This window comes from Alosa pseudoharengus, unplaced genomic scaffold, assembly GCF_046254945.1.
Source record: "Alosa pseudoharengus isolate Yale_2024_CS ecotype anadromous, Long Island Sound unplaced genomic scaffold, YU_APseudo_1.1 YU_APseudo_1.1_scf_22, whole genome shotgun sequence".
NCBI classification, from domain to species: Eukaryota; Metazoa; Chordata; class Actinopteri; order Clupeiformes; family Clupeidae; genus Alosa; species Alosa pseudoharengus.
Window position 1 is genome coordinate 16,108,282 of NW_027468680.1, and position 17,675 is coordinate 16,125,956.

At 43.7% G+C, this 17,675-nt stretch overlaps 1 protein-coding gene across 2 annotated transcripts in view; it reads right to left on the reverse strand.

Moving 5' to 3' along the window:
- Positions 1 to 17,675, reverse strand: part of slc24a4a (solute carrier family 24 member 4a) — a 38,033-nt gene that overhangs the window by 18,517 nt on the left and 1,841 nt on the right. For both annotated transcript variants that reach the window (XM_076299912.1, XM_076299910.1), the window contains exon 2: positions 15,491 to 15,604. In XM_076299912.1, the coding sequence (XP_076156027.1) occupies positions 15,491 to 15,604 (114 nt within the window). The remainder of the gene's footprint in view (positions 1 to 15,490; positions 15,605 to 17,675) is intronic.

A 17,675-nucleotide genomic window follows, 5' to 3' on the forward strand; every position in this document is an offset into this window, starting at 1 on the left:
CACTTGCTTCGCTGTTTTTCTGGATACCTGACAAATTGCTCACAACGATTTGGCGATCTCTCTCACTCTCTCTCTCTTTCTCTCACAACCCCCCCCCCCCTCCACACACATGATGTTCTCTACCATCCCACCCCTTTTTCTCTCTTTCTAAATCCAGTAAGTAATTATGAGGTCTAGTGAGATTTCCCTTCTAAAGAGTTGGCTGAATTTCAGAGTCCATTTCCTAGGGGTAAAATAACAATCACATAAAAAAAGAAAAAGAAAATGATGCCATATTTCAAAGTCATTTTCAGACAAGTCTGGGTGCAGATGCAGTTTATAAACATATCCAACCTTTAAGTAGGCTATAGGAATAACTGAACTGGTAGGAAATGTCCTCGTATCTAGGCAGCAAGGCAGCTATGCACACTTTATATTTCCCGACCCACTTTGTGTGCCATTTCTCATGAGAGATTGGATGAGCATATTTTATTTCTCAAACGATGGCTGCATATGAATTGGTACAGTACACTTCAACCCAATTCTATTTCATCTTGACCTGTAATGGTGTTAATAACTTGTGTTATCACATACACTGCAGATGTGTGATATATATATATAGATACATGACTTATGGGGCAATGTGTTTACAAAAGACTGCTTGTCGCCTTTTAAATCAGCAAAGGTCTTTTAGCTGAAGGACACATTGTTAAACACCCTGCTAATCTCACTCACATACAGTCCTATAAGCAGCATCCTGGGAATGCTACACGGCACTGGTGTGGGTTCAGACCAGTCTTACTGCATAACACAGTGGTCCATTGATGATTTCATTAAGGCTGTGCTCCACATTAAGGCTATGCTTCACAGCAGGTCGCAGTGCAACACAAAAGAACATCCCCAACCAAATAAAAAAACTGATTAAAGTGTTTTGAAGTAATAACGGACAATGAAGTATTATATTGCCAGGATATATAACAATGTAGTAAAGGACAACCTGTGCCAGAACCTATGCACAGTAAAAAATAAATTCAATAACTTCTCTTGTCTGTCCCACTGTAAGAGTCTCTCAGGCTCTTAGTGATTTCATAAGCACTTTATAAGCACAGTGCTTGACAAGCAACATCTCTCATCTGCCCCGCAAGACCATGAAGCTGAAGAAGACCATGACTTCAAGCTTTCAGGTCATGAACAACAGCTATGAATGAATGGGTTTGGCATGAGTTAAATCTCTGACATCAATCCAAGCCAATCCTAGCCCTGAGTCGTGAGTTGGGAATGCTGCCTACAGAGTAGGTGGTTCATCTGCCTCACATATCTGTTGAGTGCAAAGAATGGGCATGACTGAAGAGAATGCATCTCCACTGATCTCCGTTGAATGAAAGAAAGACAAACAAAGAGTGGGTTTCTTTGTGGAATCGTCTAGCAGAAAAGGTGAGTATTCCAACAAGTGTTGAACATGACAGCTTAGTGCTGCGAGCTAGTCTCAGTCCCCTTTAATCAAAATATTGCTGGATTACAGCCCTGCCTAACAGATGAAACCCTTGTTGTGCTTAATGTTCTGTTTCATTTTATTACAAAACTGACCTGAAACTGACACAGATCTTGTTGAATTCAGGCCAGGCTGTTCCTGTCAGGCAAAACTCTGCACAGAAATATGTTTTTTTTTTTGCTTTCGTCAGCATTCTGCGTTACGTTTGTCGCTTTCACAAATCAGTAAAGACACGTCGCTATTGATCCGGGACGTCATCATTAATATCTGATTTGTGTCAGGAGAGGAAGGGGAAGCGGGAGTGACAGCAAGGCGGCACACGACACATGGCACACGGCCCGCACACGAGAAAGAACGAGCCGAGAGAACGCTCTGTTCCGCTTAGCGTCTGCCCGACTGTCGCTTCTTCCTGGCTCCCAGCTGCGAGAGAGAGAGAGAGAGAGAGAGAGAACAAGAGAGAGAGAATGAGAGAGAGAAAGGGGGGGGGGAACGAGAGAAAGAATGAGAGAAAGAGTACTCCCCAAAGAGGCTGCGCCACGCAGGGAAGGAAAAGAAGAGAAAGAAGAGGAAGAAGAAGGGAAAAAAAAGACAACCGCCCAGGATCAATCATTTAACAGCAGTCCGCTTCCATTTCACACATTCATGAATTATGACTGCCGGCTCCCTGCTGACACGTGTCTCCGTTTTGTGTTGGGGAAACAAGAAGCACAGATCCTAAAACCAAGTCCAGGATTTCTGCTTTTTGCCCCCAGACGCTAACAAGAAACGCATCTTTAATAGCTGGCCAGACATAATGGCCTCTTTACTGATGGATCTGGGTTTTGGCCGGCTCCTGGACATGATGTGCTGGGACAGAGGGCCTGTGTGACCTGCTCTTCCTTCTGATGAAGTCCATTAGCCGGTCCACATTAAAATCTCATTCACTCAGCAGGAGATGGAGAGGCTGACACACCCCCTACTGCCACTGCCCATGGTGGTGTATGTGTGTGTGGTGTGCATGGGGTGTGTGTGTGTGTGTGTGCTGGAGAGGGGGGGGGGGTTGGGGGGTAAAAAGGGCTATATGAGAGAAAGGCATTCTGGGTAATAACACTAAAGTTCTCTTCCAGCACATTCTGAGTAGAAGCTCCATCATTAAGCTCCATCCCCACCCCCTCTTCACCCCTCCCGTCCTCGGGACATGGTGGCTATTTATGTTGCTGAAGATGGAGTAAAACCCCATGGCTGATAGCATCTGTGTTCAACCAGCAGCAGCTTGAGAGCAGAGGGAAGAGACAGATGAGTGTTTTCTGACCGTGTTTCCCTGTGATGTAGCCACTCCACCAGCAGACCTTCCTGCAGAATGTATGTGTGTGTGTGTGTGTGTGTGTGTGTGTGTGTGTGTGTGTGTGTGTGTGTGTGTGTGTGTGTGTGTGTGTGTATGTGTGTGTGTGTGCGCGCATGACAGAGATGAAGGACGCTCCTTAATGACCACAACCACCGAAACCCCACTGTACTCCATCACCTCCACCACCTCACCAGCCCTGAGACTCACTGGAAGCTGGTAATATTAAGATGCATGGCCTCTGAATCCTGACAGCAAGCAACACTGTATGGTGACGCTGTGTTTTTGTGTGCTGGAGTAAATGTGTGTGTGTGTGTGTGTGTGTGCGTGGGTGTGTATGTGGTTACCCATGAGCAATGTCCAATGACTCCTCACACTCACTCACTGCTGCTGAAAAGGAAAGGACCAGGACATGTGGGGACAGCCATGCCTGTATCCTGTCAAAACATCATGCATTTACTCAGTTAATAGCTGGTTTGGCTTTAACTACACATTCAGATTAAAAAATAGTGACTGTTCAACATGTATGATATTGCATCTTTCACTGAACACTGACTTCCTTGAATTTTCCCTTGGGGATCAATAAAGTATCTATCTATCTATCTATCTATCTATATATCTCGACTTTACAATAACGTATTGTCTATCACAGCGGTTCCCAAACTTTTTTCCCCGCGGACCACCTTCTACATCCTGACTCGGCTCGCGTACCCCCACCATCCAACACATAAAAAAGTAACACATTCTATTGACGCATTCCAGGCATCCTTGTTTAATTAGCCGCCCTACATAATAACAATCAAAATGTACAACTGGTCTATGAGCTCTCACGTTAAAAAAAACAAACAGTGTGGAGAACCACATTAGAATGGTTACGTAGCATCTCACTGCAGACCACACACTGTGGCTTTGGGCAGTCTGTCTCCCAATCCACGTGAGGCCTAGGACTATACTGTATGCCTCATCATACTTTTGTTTTCTTCGCGCAGTCTTTTCTGTCTCGTTCTTTCTTTTATCCCCCTGCGCTCCATCTCCACCTTCATTAGTCTGCCCCCATCCCATCGTTACATGTGTCCTGCTCTGTTTCTCTCGCTTCTCCTCTTCGATCGCTTTAATTAGAACTTTTGGACAGTGTCCCTGTTTTTAGCCACTTTTCCATGTTTGCGCAGCGTTCTACCTAGCCTATACTTCAACGAAACTAACGCGCCAGATATTCTGGCTGCCCGCATGAAAATCACGTGTATTGTGTGTAGCTTATTTTTTTTAATGAAAACATAGCCTATTGTTTACAAATGATTTCCTTTAATTTCACGTTTCCATATCATTATAACCCGATTCGAAATTATCTATTATTTATTCATTAATTAGAGTATTAATTAATTAATCATTTTTAACTCCTTTCCGCCATTGCCCTTTTCATCTCGCGTACCCCCTAGTGGCAGCTCGCGTACCACAGTTTGGGAATCCCTGGTCTATCATATATCTAACAATTCCACCAAATGACAAGAATTTCAACTACATTGGGGGGAGCTGTTACTGTAACTGATACCATTAACTATTGATTTAAAGAATGTTATTCACGTGTGCAACTAACAGCAAACAGCCAACCACACCTCAAACATGGCACAACATAGCTGCACTTCAGAAGTAGCAAAAGGTTGTCCGCTAAGTCATGCTGTATAGCTGATCATTGATAAATAATTGGTAAAAACTGTACAAATACATAAACCATAAACTTGACCACTATGATCATGGCCCACACACTGATGATAATGTTTATGTGTTTAGTAAAAGAGGTTATTTTGGGTGAAAGTGTCTGCTACATAAAAAAAGTAAAATGTATTCCAGTCTGAAGGTAAATTAATGTTCTCTGTGAAAAATGCAGCATCCTAACCAACCAACTACACTAACTAAAAAGCAGAACAAGTAACTGTCTCTGCTGCTGCCCAGAGCAGCAGCACATTAGCCCTGACAGCAGAAACACTGCAGCGCCAGCAGCCCCATCTACTAGAGCAGAGGAAATACGCAAATGAGTAAATATCTCCCGGAGAACCGATACCCTTTAAGGAACTCATACTCCAGAGTATTACACAGTGCAGAAAGTACAGTATGCACGGATCAAGAGTGCATCCTCATTAGGCTTTGGATTTACCAATATACAGTATATATCACATTTTCACAGCATCAGCAAGCTCTCTGCAGAACCCACCCCCCCCCCCCTCTCTCTCGCTTTCTTCACTTTCATTTTTTAATCTCTGTCTATGCAGCGTGTGTTGGGTTGGTGTGAGTCTTCAAACGTGGCGTATTTAAAAGTAAAAGGCATTAGAGCCTGTTATTTAATCAGCAGAGGTTGAGTGGGACAGATGCTGCAGGGGAGATTCATTAAGGCTGCCCCCAAAACAAACAGCACTCGCTGGGTGCACAGGAGAGGAGGGGAGGAGGGGAGGAGAGAAGTAGAGGAGAGGAGAAGAGGAGAGGAGAGGAGAGGAAAGGAGGAGGAGAGGAGAGGGGGGGAGAGAGGACAGGAGAGGAGGAGAGGAGAGGAGAGGAGAAGAGGAGAGAGAGGACAGGAGAGGAGGAGAGGAGAGGAGAGAAGAGGAGAGAGAGGACAGGAGAGGAAGAGAGGAGAGGAGAGGAGAAGAGGAGAAAGAGGAGAGGAGAGGAGGAGAGTGGAGGGGAGAGAGGACTAGAGAGGAGAGGAGGAGAGTGGAGAGGAGAGAGAGGACAGGAGAGGAAAAGAGGAGAGGATGGGAGGGGAGAGAGAGATGAGGAGGAGAGGAGAGGAGAGAGAAGGGGAGAGAGAGGAGAGGAAAAGAGGAGAGGAAGGGATGGGAGGAGAGAGGTAGAGAGGGAAGAGAGGAGAGGATAGGAGATGAGAGAAGATGAAAAGAAGTGTGCAAAAGAGAGGAGAAGAGAGGAGGGAAGGGAGCGGAGAGGAGAGGAGACTTCCTGGCTGTCCTGTGCTCACAATGCTGCGGGAGATACTTGGTGCACACACACACACACACACACACACACATACACACACACGCACGCAGACACACACACAAAGACCATTAAGGCATCACACAGACACTCATGCATCAGTACAGATACAAAGAGACTACTCATGTAGAACACACACACACACACACTCATGTGAACACACACACACACTCATGTGAACACACACACACACACACACACACACACACACACATGTGAACACACACACACACACACACACACATACACACACAACCACACACATGTAACGGAAAAAGACATTCCATGATTGTGACAGGTCAGATGACCTCTATTTGGCCTTTAGGTCTCCAAGTAGTGGAGGAGAATGTACTCATCCCTCATCTCTCTCTCTCTCGCACTCTCTCTCCCTCTTACTCACTCCTTCTCTCCCTCATCCCTGTACCTCTCTGCAGTGCTTCTTTTCCTTTCATCCTCCTTCTACCCCATCCTATCGTTGAATTTCACCTTATTTTCCCGTATTCAGCTTCCCTCAGTTTTTTGCTCGCGCTTTCCTTGCCGAGCCTGTCAGAGCAACTGTCTCCATGTTCCTCATCACTTTCAGTTTTTTTTTACAAGTATTTGACTTGTCTCGCTTCTTTCTCGCATCTCATAGGGCTGGCACCCACACACGCACACACACATACACACACACACACACACACACACACACAGACACATACACACACACACAAAGAGAGAGACACAGAGGGAGAGAGGGGGGGGGGGCATACACACACAAATACACACACACTTTCAGACAGACACAAATAGAGAAAAAGAGAACAAGAGAGCAAGAGGAACTCGAACTCTCTTTTACTGCTTGTCTATTGCTGGAGGCCAAAGAATGCTAGAATGTATTATGCACAAGGTCTCGACAGCCAGCGTCACATCCTGCTCTGCTGACTGGATGCGTGCATGGGGAGTGTGTGTGCGTGTGTGTGTGTGTGTGTGTGTGTGTGTGTTTGTGTGTGTGTGTGTGTGTGAGAGAGAGAGAGAGTGTGTGTTGAAATGGAGGGAGAGTAGGTTATGAGTTTGTGAGTGTTCAATGTTTAATTTAATCATGATGTACTATACATATGTAACTGTGATGCCTAAATAGTATTACCTTATTTTCCGGACTATAAGTCGCTCCTGAGTATAAGTCGCATTAGTCAAAAAATGCGTCATGAACAGGAAAAAAACATATATAAGTCGCACCGGACTATAAGTCGCATTTATTTAGAAATGTATTTCACAAAATCCAAAACCAAAAACAGAGACTATGTAACTGGATTATTGAGGCCAAAAAGATTAATGTTAATGAAGACGAAGGAGTGAAGGCAGCCAAGAGGAGGACAGGAAGGTCATTGCAAAGCAAAAGATTCACTGAAAGAAAATACCATGTGGTACACCAAAATGTATCTAAAATGTGGAGAATACAATGCAATCAAGCATTTTGGGCGATGTGGAGTCACAGGCTGGCAGCAGATTAAATGCTCACAAGAGAGAAAAAGATGCAGTTTTAGACGTGACTGAAGCAAGCCAGGCGATAGGCCTATATGCCCGACGGTAATTGTAAAGCAATTTACAAAAGATTCACTGAACAAAAATGCTGATATGATACATGAAAATTTTGCTAAAAATGTGGAGAATGCAATGCAATCAAGCATTTTGGGCGATGTGGAGTCACAAGCTGGCAGCAGATTAAATGCTCACGATAGAGAAAAAGACGGTTTTAAAAGGACGTGACCGAAGCTGAGGCAAGCCAGGCAATAGGCATATAGGCCCGATGGTAATTGTAAAGCAATTTACAAAAGATTCACTGAACAAAAATGCTTATATGGTACATGAAAATTTTGCTAATGCAATGCAATCAAGCATTTTGGACGATGTGGAGAGACAAGCCGGCAGCAGATTAAATGCTCGAGAGAGAAAAATATGCGGTTTTAAAAGGACGTGCAGACCGAAGCTGCAGCAATTGTAAAGCAATTTACAAAAGATTCACTGAACAAAAATGCTGATGTGGTACATGAAATTTTAGCTACAAATGTGGAGAATGCAATGCAATCAAGCATTTTGGACGATATAGCGTATTGGCACAAGCTGGAAGCAGAACAAATGCTCGCTGAGAGAGCGAGAGAAAAAGATGCGCATTTAAAACCAGGGCCTAAATTTCAGCGCAGGATTGCGCATAAATTATTACTAAGTATTGAGCATACTAATAAAAGTCCCGCAACGCTAGCCATCATAATGCGAGAAATTCCCACACATTTTACAGCACTGTCTGACGTTAATCTAATAATGGAGCGGCCTGAAAGCGGACCAACTCTGACTTCAATTGAACCCCATGCAGAGACACACACACGCGCGCGCAGGACCACTTCAAGGGTGCCTCTCTCTCTTTGCTCTCTCTCTCTCTCAGCAGGATTTGTCACCGCTAAAGTCAAATTATTATAGCCTATTACGTGCTTCTACATCAACCGCTATCGACAGGAAAGGAAAACAAACGTTTAGCGATCAGGAACCGCAAACACAGAAGCATGACAGCCTATAATATAACGCGAGAGAACGTGCATGTGTTCTCCATTATACGTTATAATCGATTGCGGACGTGAACAGACAGCTACAGACACGGAGTGCATAGTAGGCCTACTTTCACTTTCTGTGCGTATTCACGTGAAAGATAATTAGTAGCAAAACAGCGATCAAATATTACATGGCAGTGAGTTTTGTTTTCAAATGTTTTCATGCATGTCCAGATAACGGGTGAGGAATGTTTAGGGGACAGACTATCGTGAATCCTGAATTTATGGCTGGGCAAAGCACAGCACCTTTATTTGGACCATGGCTTGTAGCCTATTCGAGTCAGCTATGGGCCTTCATTTCTTGCGTTTTACTGTGAGACATAGGCCTATACTTTTCGTTTGGAGCAGCATACCGGTAGGCTATCAATGGCATTGGGTCACTATTAAGTTTCATGTATGAAAGAGTGTCGGGATGTCCATCCGCTTATTGCGAGATAAGGCATCCGCTTTCATTCATTCATTCATTCATGGAACGTGTGCTGTGCTGCAAGGGAAACCTTATTCCATATAGCCAGAGAGGTCTAAGATAGCCTAAATTTAGTTATTTTTTAAATTATGCATGATTTACTTTTTTATAAAATTCGTAGGCTGATGCCTGGCAACAACAATTGTGTTGTTAACCTAAATGTAGGTTAACCTGGGGCTGCGTGCTACTGGTAGCTTGAGAGCAATGTGTTGGAGACTCATGGTGTAGGACAATGACTTCGTTGGCAACAATATTAAACCAACCAACAATATAAATTATTAAGAAGAGCTATTTTATGAGTTAAATTGAAACAAAATTATACTGGCTTTTATTTGTCCAAATCTGAGGCCCAGCTATAAAAAGAATCCCGCCAGTAATTTGAGGATTTAAGTATGCAAAGACGATAATGTTTCATGTAGGGTTTATGTCAGTTAATATAAATTAACATTTAAAAACATGTTCAATTATATAATCTTTTTCATATATAAGTCGCACCTGACTATAAGTCGCAGGACCAGCCAAACTATGAAAAAAAGTGTGACTTATAGTCCGGAAAATACGGTATGTGTATGTGTATGTGTGTGTGTGTGTGTATGTGTGTGTGTGTGTGTTTGTGTGTGTGTGTGTGTGTGTGTGTGTGTGTGTGTGTGTGTGTGTGTGTGTGTGTGTGTGTGTGTTTGCTTCTGTGCATGCATGCATGGCTTTTTTGATCATTCCTGTGTGTGTGTGTGTGTGTGCGTGTGTGTGTGTGTGCGCGCGCATGTGTGTGTGTGTCCACCACTATCCCTGTGGGGTGGGTGGTCACGAGATGGGGGCAGGTTAACTCTGCCATACACAAGCCTCTGACCACAAGGAGCAACAGAGACTCACAAAGGACACCAATATTCAATAGCCTTCCATCAAAACCCTGAGCAGCAGCTTGACAAAGACACCATGCAGTTCACAAAAAAAAAAAAACGTCAACCACTGACCCCTACCATATGTCCACATGAATCCCTGCAATGGGCAAATTGGCCCCTTCCATTGATTTACACACAAAGCTATTGAGTACTTCGGTGAGAAATGCCATAGAGAAAATGTTGCATCAATACACTTTGACATCACTGACCATCACCATAATTGCTAGAGCCTTTATGAAGAACAAGGGTGCGGTATTGGCAGGCATGAGGAGGAACATGAAAGATCAATGCCACACATTATTATGGGGTGGAGAACGTGGTTACAATGTCCTATGCTACATACTGTGCATATACAAGGATACATCAACCCAAGTGACCATCTTTTGCAGGTAAAAAGTTGCAGGTAAAAAGTAGCTATTGCCCAGTTTCTCAAACCTTGTGGTGGCAGTTTATCTCCTGAGACCTTGGCAGCCCCTTATACACCACAGTGGCAGTGTATTTCTCAGCTAGCTTGCATCTGCACTGAGCATCTGCACTGTACTGTCCATAAAGGCTATTCTTCATTTTGCCATTGGTGCTTGGCAGTGTGGCCAGCTTTGTGGGCAGGTTTTAGATGACTGTTACCTGTGAGTGAACTCTGGCTCTGTTACTCTGTAACTTATCACCTCATAAATGATCCAAACATGCTTTAATGCAGTGCATGCCCGGCTGGCTGCATTGCGATGATTTTGCTCTATTTGCTATGGGCCTCTGCGCATTGCTGTCATGCTCCACATCTCCCTGGTGTCCCCTCTCTCTCCCTCTCTCTCTTTCTCTCTTCCTCTCTCTCTTTCTCTCTCTCTCTCTCTCTCTCCCTGGCTCCAGTAGCTCCGATGTGAACATTTCTCACTCTTTCACATTCAGACTTTTCTCACAGCTGGCCAGCGTTTATAGTCGTTTGCCACATTTCATGCTTGGCTTGGAGTCAGCGGTGTCCTCGCAGGGGTGGGCACTCAAAGTTCCAGTGGTCCACACTGATCGTCGACACGGAAGGGCAGCGGAAAAAAGGTTCCGGAAATTTCTGCAATTGTCCGCCAGAAAGCCACTGCTGGAATCATAGATTCTGTTCTCTGAATTCAGCCTTCTGTTGGAGGACCGGACACCTAACCTGACTATTTGCTGGTGTCACAGATCAGTAAATAAGAGCTGTTCACTTCCCAGCTAGTATGGGACGTTAAAACGCTGGCATCATAACACCTCACCCCAAACAATCTATGATGAGTTTCCTCCTTGACTAGACATGGGCCATTTCAAATGGATTGTGATGCACTGACTCTTGTGCTTTACCGTACTAAGACATTAACGGAGAGAGGGGATGTTCAGGCGATGCTAGGTGACCTTCGTCCTTGCTGTCCTTCATGGAGACCCTCCATCAGCCTGCGCCCTCCCTCACCACTCAACAGAGGGCCTCAGGCTCTGATCGTGATGGGGGAGGGGGGGTTATCGGGGCTCTACTGCCCTGTCCTGGGGCATTCACCAGGCTCCTGTTACGCCACACACTTGGGCTGGACGGACCGTCCGTCTATCTGCCCCCCCCCCCACACTAGCCACCGTCTAGGGAGAGAGAGCAGTGGCCGCCGAGACGCTTGACATTTCATTTGCATCCAGTCAGGGAATTTCCATCCACACTTAGCAAGCAGACTGTCTAACGGCATTAGAATAACGTCCGACGACAGCGAGGGCGACTGCAGCCGGTGGCAGGGCTGGACCTGGCGCGGCACGGCATCTATGTTTGGACAGGATGTCAACTTGTGAACGCAATTTACTCCCATGTGCGTTTGCAACAAGTTACGATCGTCACTGTCATATACATTCATCGTCGCCGTTAGGGTGAGAGGACTTCACCACCTCTCAGAAGCAATGGCTGGTACATAGCAAAGACAGGAGATTATCACACAACTTCAACAGCAGTTAGTTTTACACCAGCACTCAGACAACCCTGGATTTATCCCTAGTACTTATGAAGTACTTCAATGTACCTATTTGGATGTCACAGCATATACACTATGCAAAGAATGCCTTTTAGGCTTTTTTGTTTCAGTGTCAGGATTATAATTAATGCAAACGAAAATGTACACTTCAAAAGAATTCAGCCCTTTCAAATGTTCGGAAATGTCTCTTTACTAATAATGAATGCAGTAGTTAGGAATGTACCATTTTATATTCTTTACACAGAGGACAAGATGAAATAGATAATACACTGGTTCTTTTGAATTGGCTCTGACACTATAAAAATGTTCATGTATAATACATTACTAAGATGACAAAGGCACAGGAAGTGTGTTCATTTAATGACCCACTCCTTGCGAGCCAGCATCTGTCCCAATCAAAGATCCCCCTTCAAACTCATTTCAAAGTGGCTTTGAAACATGACTGGCTTGACCATACGCTATGCGAGTGTCAGTCCATCTGCATTGCTGACATGTTTCAAGCTCATTATGACTAAGCAATCAGGTTAACAAGCCATGTTTTCTGTTTTCAAAAATCTCCTACATTTCTCCAGTCAACCAGCCTTTTCAGCAAGCGTCTGCATGCACCCTAACTGTATGCTCAATTATTTATGGTGAATTGACACATTTGTGTACATGGCGATGCATGATAGTGCACATTATACTGTATGTGTTGCTCCACAAGTGCATTTGCATCTATGCATGTGCATTATTAATCGTTTTCTTATGAAGAACAATGTTGCTGTCATTTGTATAATTATGCATGCATTACAGACTGCAGTACAGATCTACCCACATTGCAGCTGGGGTCCAAGCAACCCTATACCTAAACCAGAACCGACGTGGATTAACTGCCAAAAATAAAATAAGATCAAATAAAATATAAAAAGACACTAATCCACTAATCTGCAAACATGGCCTTTTCCCTCTGACACGGTAGTCATTCACATTCAAGCACCCTGCCCCGCACTACTGTAAATAATAAAAAAAAATAAAAACGACTCAGACCCTGCAGATATCCTCTTCCTGTCAGCCCAAAGTGCTAACTGTGCACTCGCCTCGGAACTGTATCATAAGCACGACTCGCTCGCCCTTTTCCCTTCATGAGTGTCCGAGGCGGTCGACTCTGCCCCTGGGTTTTTCTTTCTCTTTTTCTTTTTTCTTCTTCCTTTTTTCTTTTTTGATGAGTAACGGAGGAACAGTCATTCAATACTCTCGGTTAGGTCAGAGGCAGAGTCAGATAAATGGAGAGCTAAATATAGTGCTGTCTGTGCCGTTATTAGACCGCACGTGACAGCCCTGGCCCCTAAAAGTCTCTCAAATACATCAATCCATTTTTTGTCTTTTTCTTTTTTTAAAGAGAGTGCGAGTGAAAAATGTGACAGTGGAAATCAGAGGTAAAGACTGGATGGGAAGGCGGATGGGAAGAGGTGACAAGTGAGTAACAACCTCTTCACCTCTACGCTCAGAAAGCACACACAGTCTCAAATTCGTCTTTCCAACAATTCACAGTCAGTTTTCCAGGAACTGTGCCAATGTCATGATTGAACTCGCACGAGTTATGCGCGATGAATAATTTTTGTAATTACTGTACATGGACCACAGTTAAATGAGATGTGATTCAGGAGAAGTGACAGAAAAGGTGGGTAACAATGTCAGCACAATCCAGAATGTCACTCACTCAGGACTGGTACAAACCAGGGGGTCAGGATTTGAAGGGTTAGCTTCAGCCACTTAGCATGGCATTTGGCCGCCGACATTTTTGAAAACATGGCGTTACATGGTTGCAACTTCCGGCACCAGTTTTTACATGCTGATTGGTAGATGACAGTTCATGCACGAGTTTAGTGTTGGGCACGAGCGTCCTCGCGCGTCCATGTTGGTTTGCATTTCTGGAAGACGACAAATAAAACAACTAACTACTTGGATTAAGCTACTGACTTGACTTAATGCCTACATGGTTTAGGCTGTATTACCGGACTTTGTGTAAATAAAAGAAAATGTTAATGTTGTCATATTAGGCTATATTTGCCGTATATGCGGGGTGCCAAGTAATTACCTTAAAGTAACTGACTATGACCATACACTTTGGCAGATGCATAGCAATGACCTATATCCAATTATTAGCCTACTCATTGCGTTGTGTATGAAGACTATTTTAAAACGCACAGGCTGTAGTTCTGTAGAACGCAACGTCTGGATCGATCATATAACCTGTCTCGCCAAGTGATTTAAAACGAAACAAATGTCAATGACTTATTTCGTTTGCTTTCTTGCAACATTGACATGATTAGGCTATGCATTTGATTTAAATGTTCAGGCTGCCAGTCGAGGCAAAAGCCAAATGTCCAACAACAGTTGCAGACTCTATGCCTGCTCGAACCACAATACCCGAGGGATGTGCGCTTCTATCGAAGTTTAACTTGCGTTGGCTTCATTTCGTCTGCCTGCAAATGTAGCCTAGGCTTAACAAGCTGCAAATTCACACTGGGTGCAACAAAAATCCCAGCTATCCACACGTTTCATACATACCATGTCTACTTAATTAAGTCATTTTCGTTGGATAGCCTATTGCGTAATAGTCCTACAACCTGTCCAAATATAGTATTTAGGGATCATTATTTGTGAAGCCTAAAGTGACACAATATTGATTCGCATCGTTTATTATCACATATGAACATCACATTAAATAACCTAGGACTTCAGAGACAGGGCAAACTTTACCACCATTCCCAAAATGTTATCCCAACCAATTAAATGAATTTGCGCTTATAACGAGGTGAAGCGCGTTCCCGAACAACTTCTTTTCCTCTGAGGGAATGTCCAATCTTCATCAACGACATACCGTTGTACCTTACGTTGTCTCCGTCTGTAACGTGGAATCTAATAGGCTAATTCTAGCTGGTGCCAGAAACGAACACCCATGAAACGCCATTTTCGTAAAGATGGCTGCGGTCAATTTCATGCTTTTTTGGCTGAAGTAGCTAGCCTAGCATGGGCCATTGAAATGAATGGGGGCGGGACTTAGTCACTCTCTCCAGTTATATATAATACCTCCATGGTACAAACACTCTCTCACATAACATGACTATACTGAGCATTGGTGCAGGGCTATATGCACAACTCACACTTACTCAAGTTATGTAAAGATCAAACCAAAAGCATCCTATAGTGAGTACTATTTAAATCATGATGACCAGTCTAGAGATGCCCACATCCTAAACTAAACTAGGATCTGGTGGTCATTAAACACAGACAAATGTATCAAGACTATGTTGGACTACTTTGGAGATGGAGAGGTGTCTAGATGCAGTCAATCAAAGGCCAGAGGCAAGATGCTCATATTCCGTGTTCCAACTACCTAAAAAAAAGGCTTGGTATGTGTCAACTAATGGTTTCAATCTAACTCCTATTTAGATGTCTTGAATGATTACTAACACTATCACTCATAAGAATAACTGGGATGATGACATAGTAAGGCTATGGGGAACGTGATAACAGTTCTAACAGTACCTGGTTCTGTGCAGTTCTACTGTTGGGGCTATGGGGAATGTGATAACAGTTCTAACAGTTCTAATAGTACCTGGTTCTGTGCAGTTCTTCTGTTGGGGCTATGGGGAATGTGATAACAGTTCTAACAGTACCTGGTTCTGTGCAGTTCTTCTCTTGGGGCTATGGGGAACGTGATAACAGTTCTAACAGTTCTAACAGTACCTGGTTCTGTGCAGTTCTTCTCTTGGGGCAATGGGGAATGTGATAACAGTTCTAACAATACCTGGTTCTGTGCAGTTCTTCTGTTCCGTCTCATTGTCTCCCGCTGTGGCCATCAGCCTCCGGCCCAAGCGATCGGTGGCCACAAACGCCCCTTCCTGCATCACCAGGCCGTGCCCTGCAAAAGACCCAGTCACACGTCACTAATATCATCAACCATCCATCCATCTATGGTCCGTCCCTCCATCTGTCCACCCAGCATCCTGCTACTGTTGCAAGCTGGTGAATGAAAAGTTTGATCCCTGCGGAAACCCTATGAAGACCCTGTAAAGGGTTTATGACTCAGTCACTGGTCACTTGAACTGCGGTATGGATGAAAATGGTACTCTAGATTTAAAACTCTATCCCCAGGATAAGTAGCTGATGGAGCACTTATTTGCGGATTTACATTTATTAATCTCACCAAACATACAGGGCTCCCATTGTAATACCCTTACATACACATACACACTATTTAGGCATCACAGTTACATATGTACAGTACATCATGGTGAAATTAAACATTGAACACTCACAAACTCATAACCTTCTCTACCTTCATTTCAACACACAAACACACACACACACACACCCATCCTCAGAGACTCATAAATCATACAACGCCACAGTCCTTAGTGGTAGTGGAGGACCTGCTCAGTTTAAAATTCAACCACTGATTAAACAGTGGACTCCCTGCCGGCCATTATCATTCCAGATGCGTGCTCCTGATATAATGACGGGCTCACATCTGTGGACGAGCAGCTCTCACAAAGCATCTGGGAGGACGGTGGACGGCTGCAGACCCTCCCTGCCTCGGTCCCTCTTCCCACCCGCTGCTAACAGGTGGAGCAGCCTCATCTTCATGATATCAAGCTGGAGTAATCCTTTAAGCCCCATGTTGTTCTAATGTAATTAATAAACACCAGGGGGATGTGTCGGGACCAAATGTACACCTCTTTCTGTAACTCTGCCAAGGATGAAGGGCTAAAGTCAGTAAGTGCCTTCCTCCTTCAGAAATACTGGAAAGAGACTGTGTGCTATTATTAAGAATCTACTGATGTGAAATTCACACACACAACTACTGTACAACAGAAACATCAGTAGATTCTTAATAATAGCGCAGTCTCTTTCCAATCATATTGCATAATTTCATTCATACTGATGCATGAGGTGAATTTAAAAAAAAACATAACTTTAAAAGTAATCCTATACTGACTTAATTAAAACATCCTGCCATCTTAATGCCAGGTGTGAATACAATGTGGTACTCTTTGCAATATTTCTCTGGATTCCGAATTTTTCTTATGTTCCATAGAGTATGTGTATGTCTGTAACAACCCAATGTCATTTCAAGGCTGCGATGAACACCAGGGTCTGGTGCACAGCAGAGGGGTTTGTCTTTTTTAGGGGGTTGGAGCAGAACCAAATAGTTCACCAGGGACAAGCTCAGGATAGCGTGAAAAAAGGAATGACGCTGACTTCACTTTGAAGCCCAGCCAATGATGCACTCCACGTCATGCCACTGCATCCCAGAGCCAAACAATGCTGATGCAAACCCTGCAGTCTGACTAGGACTGTCTTTAAGGACAACAGTCGAGTGAGCTGATGATTTATGATCTAGATAAGTTTTGACACAATTGTTTGCTATTGGTCATACATTTGTATTTTAATAAAAATAACTGCTGTGTGTGTGTGTGTGTGTGTGTTTGTGTGTGTGTGTGTGTGTGTGTGTGTGTGTGTGTGAGAGAGAGAGAGAGATGCGCTATTCTGCGCTATTCTGTCATGAGGCCTTGTGTATTCCACTTCATGAAATGAAATATGATTTCAGATTACCACAGAAAATAATATTCACTACCTAGGTGTAATCCCAGCTGTTGTAAATGCAGACCACATTTGCTTTAGAAAGCAAAAGTGCACAAATAACACACAGCATGCTATTTTGAAACCAAATATACTACAGTCTTCTGTAGTGGTCTTTTACCATAACAGTTAAGGACATGAAATCATTTGAAAGGCCTATTATTAGCCTATTATTAGCTTGGCTCCGCCTGTCTATGTACTTCTGCTCGATTTCTTTTCCTTAGAGTACTCCCAGTACAGAGAGTATCCAGGTTATATTATTATATATATTATTATATTACTTGGATCAACGGTTTGTTTTAGAACCATTTAACAGGGTTCCGGCTATCTACTTCACAGCAGCTGTTGAA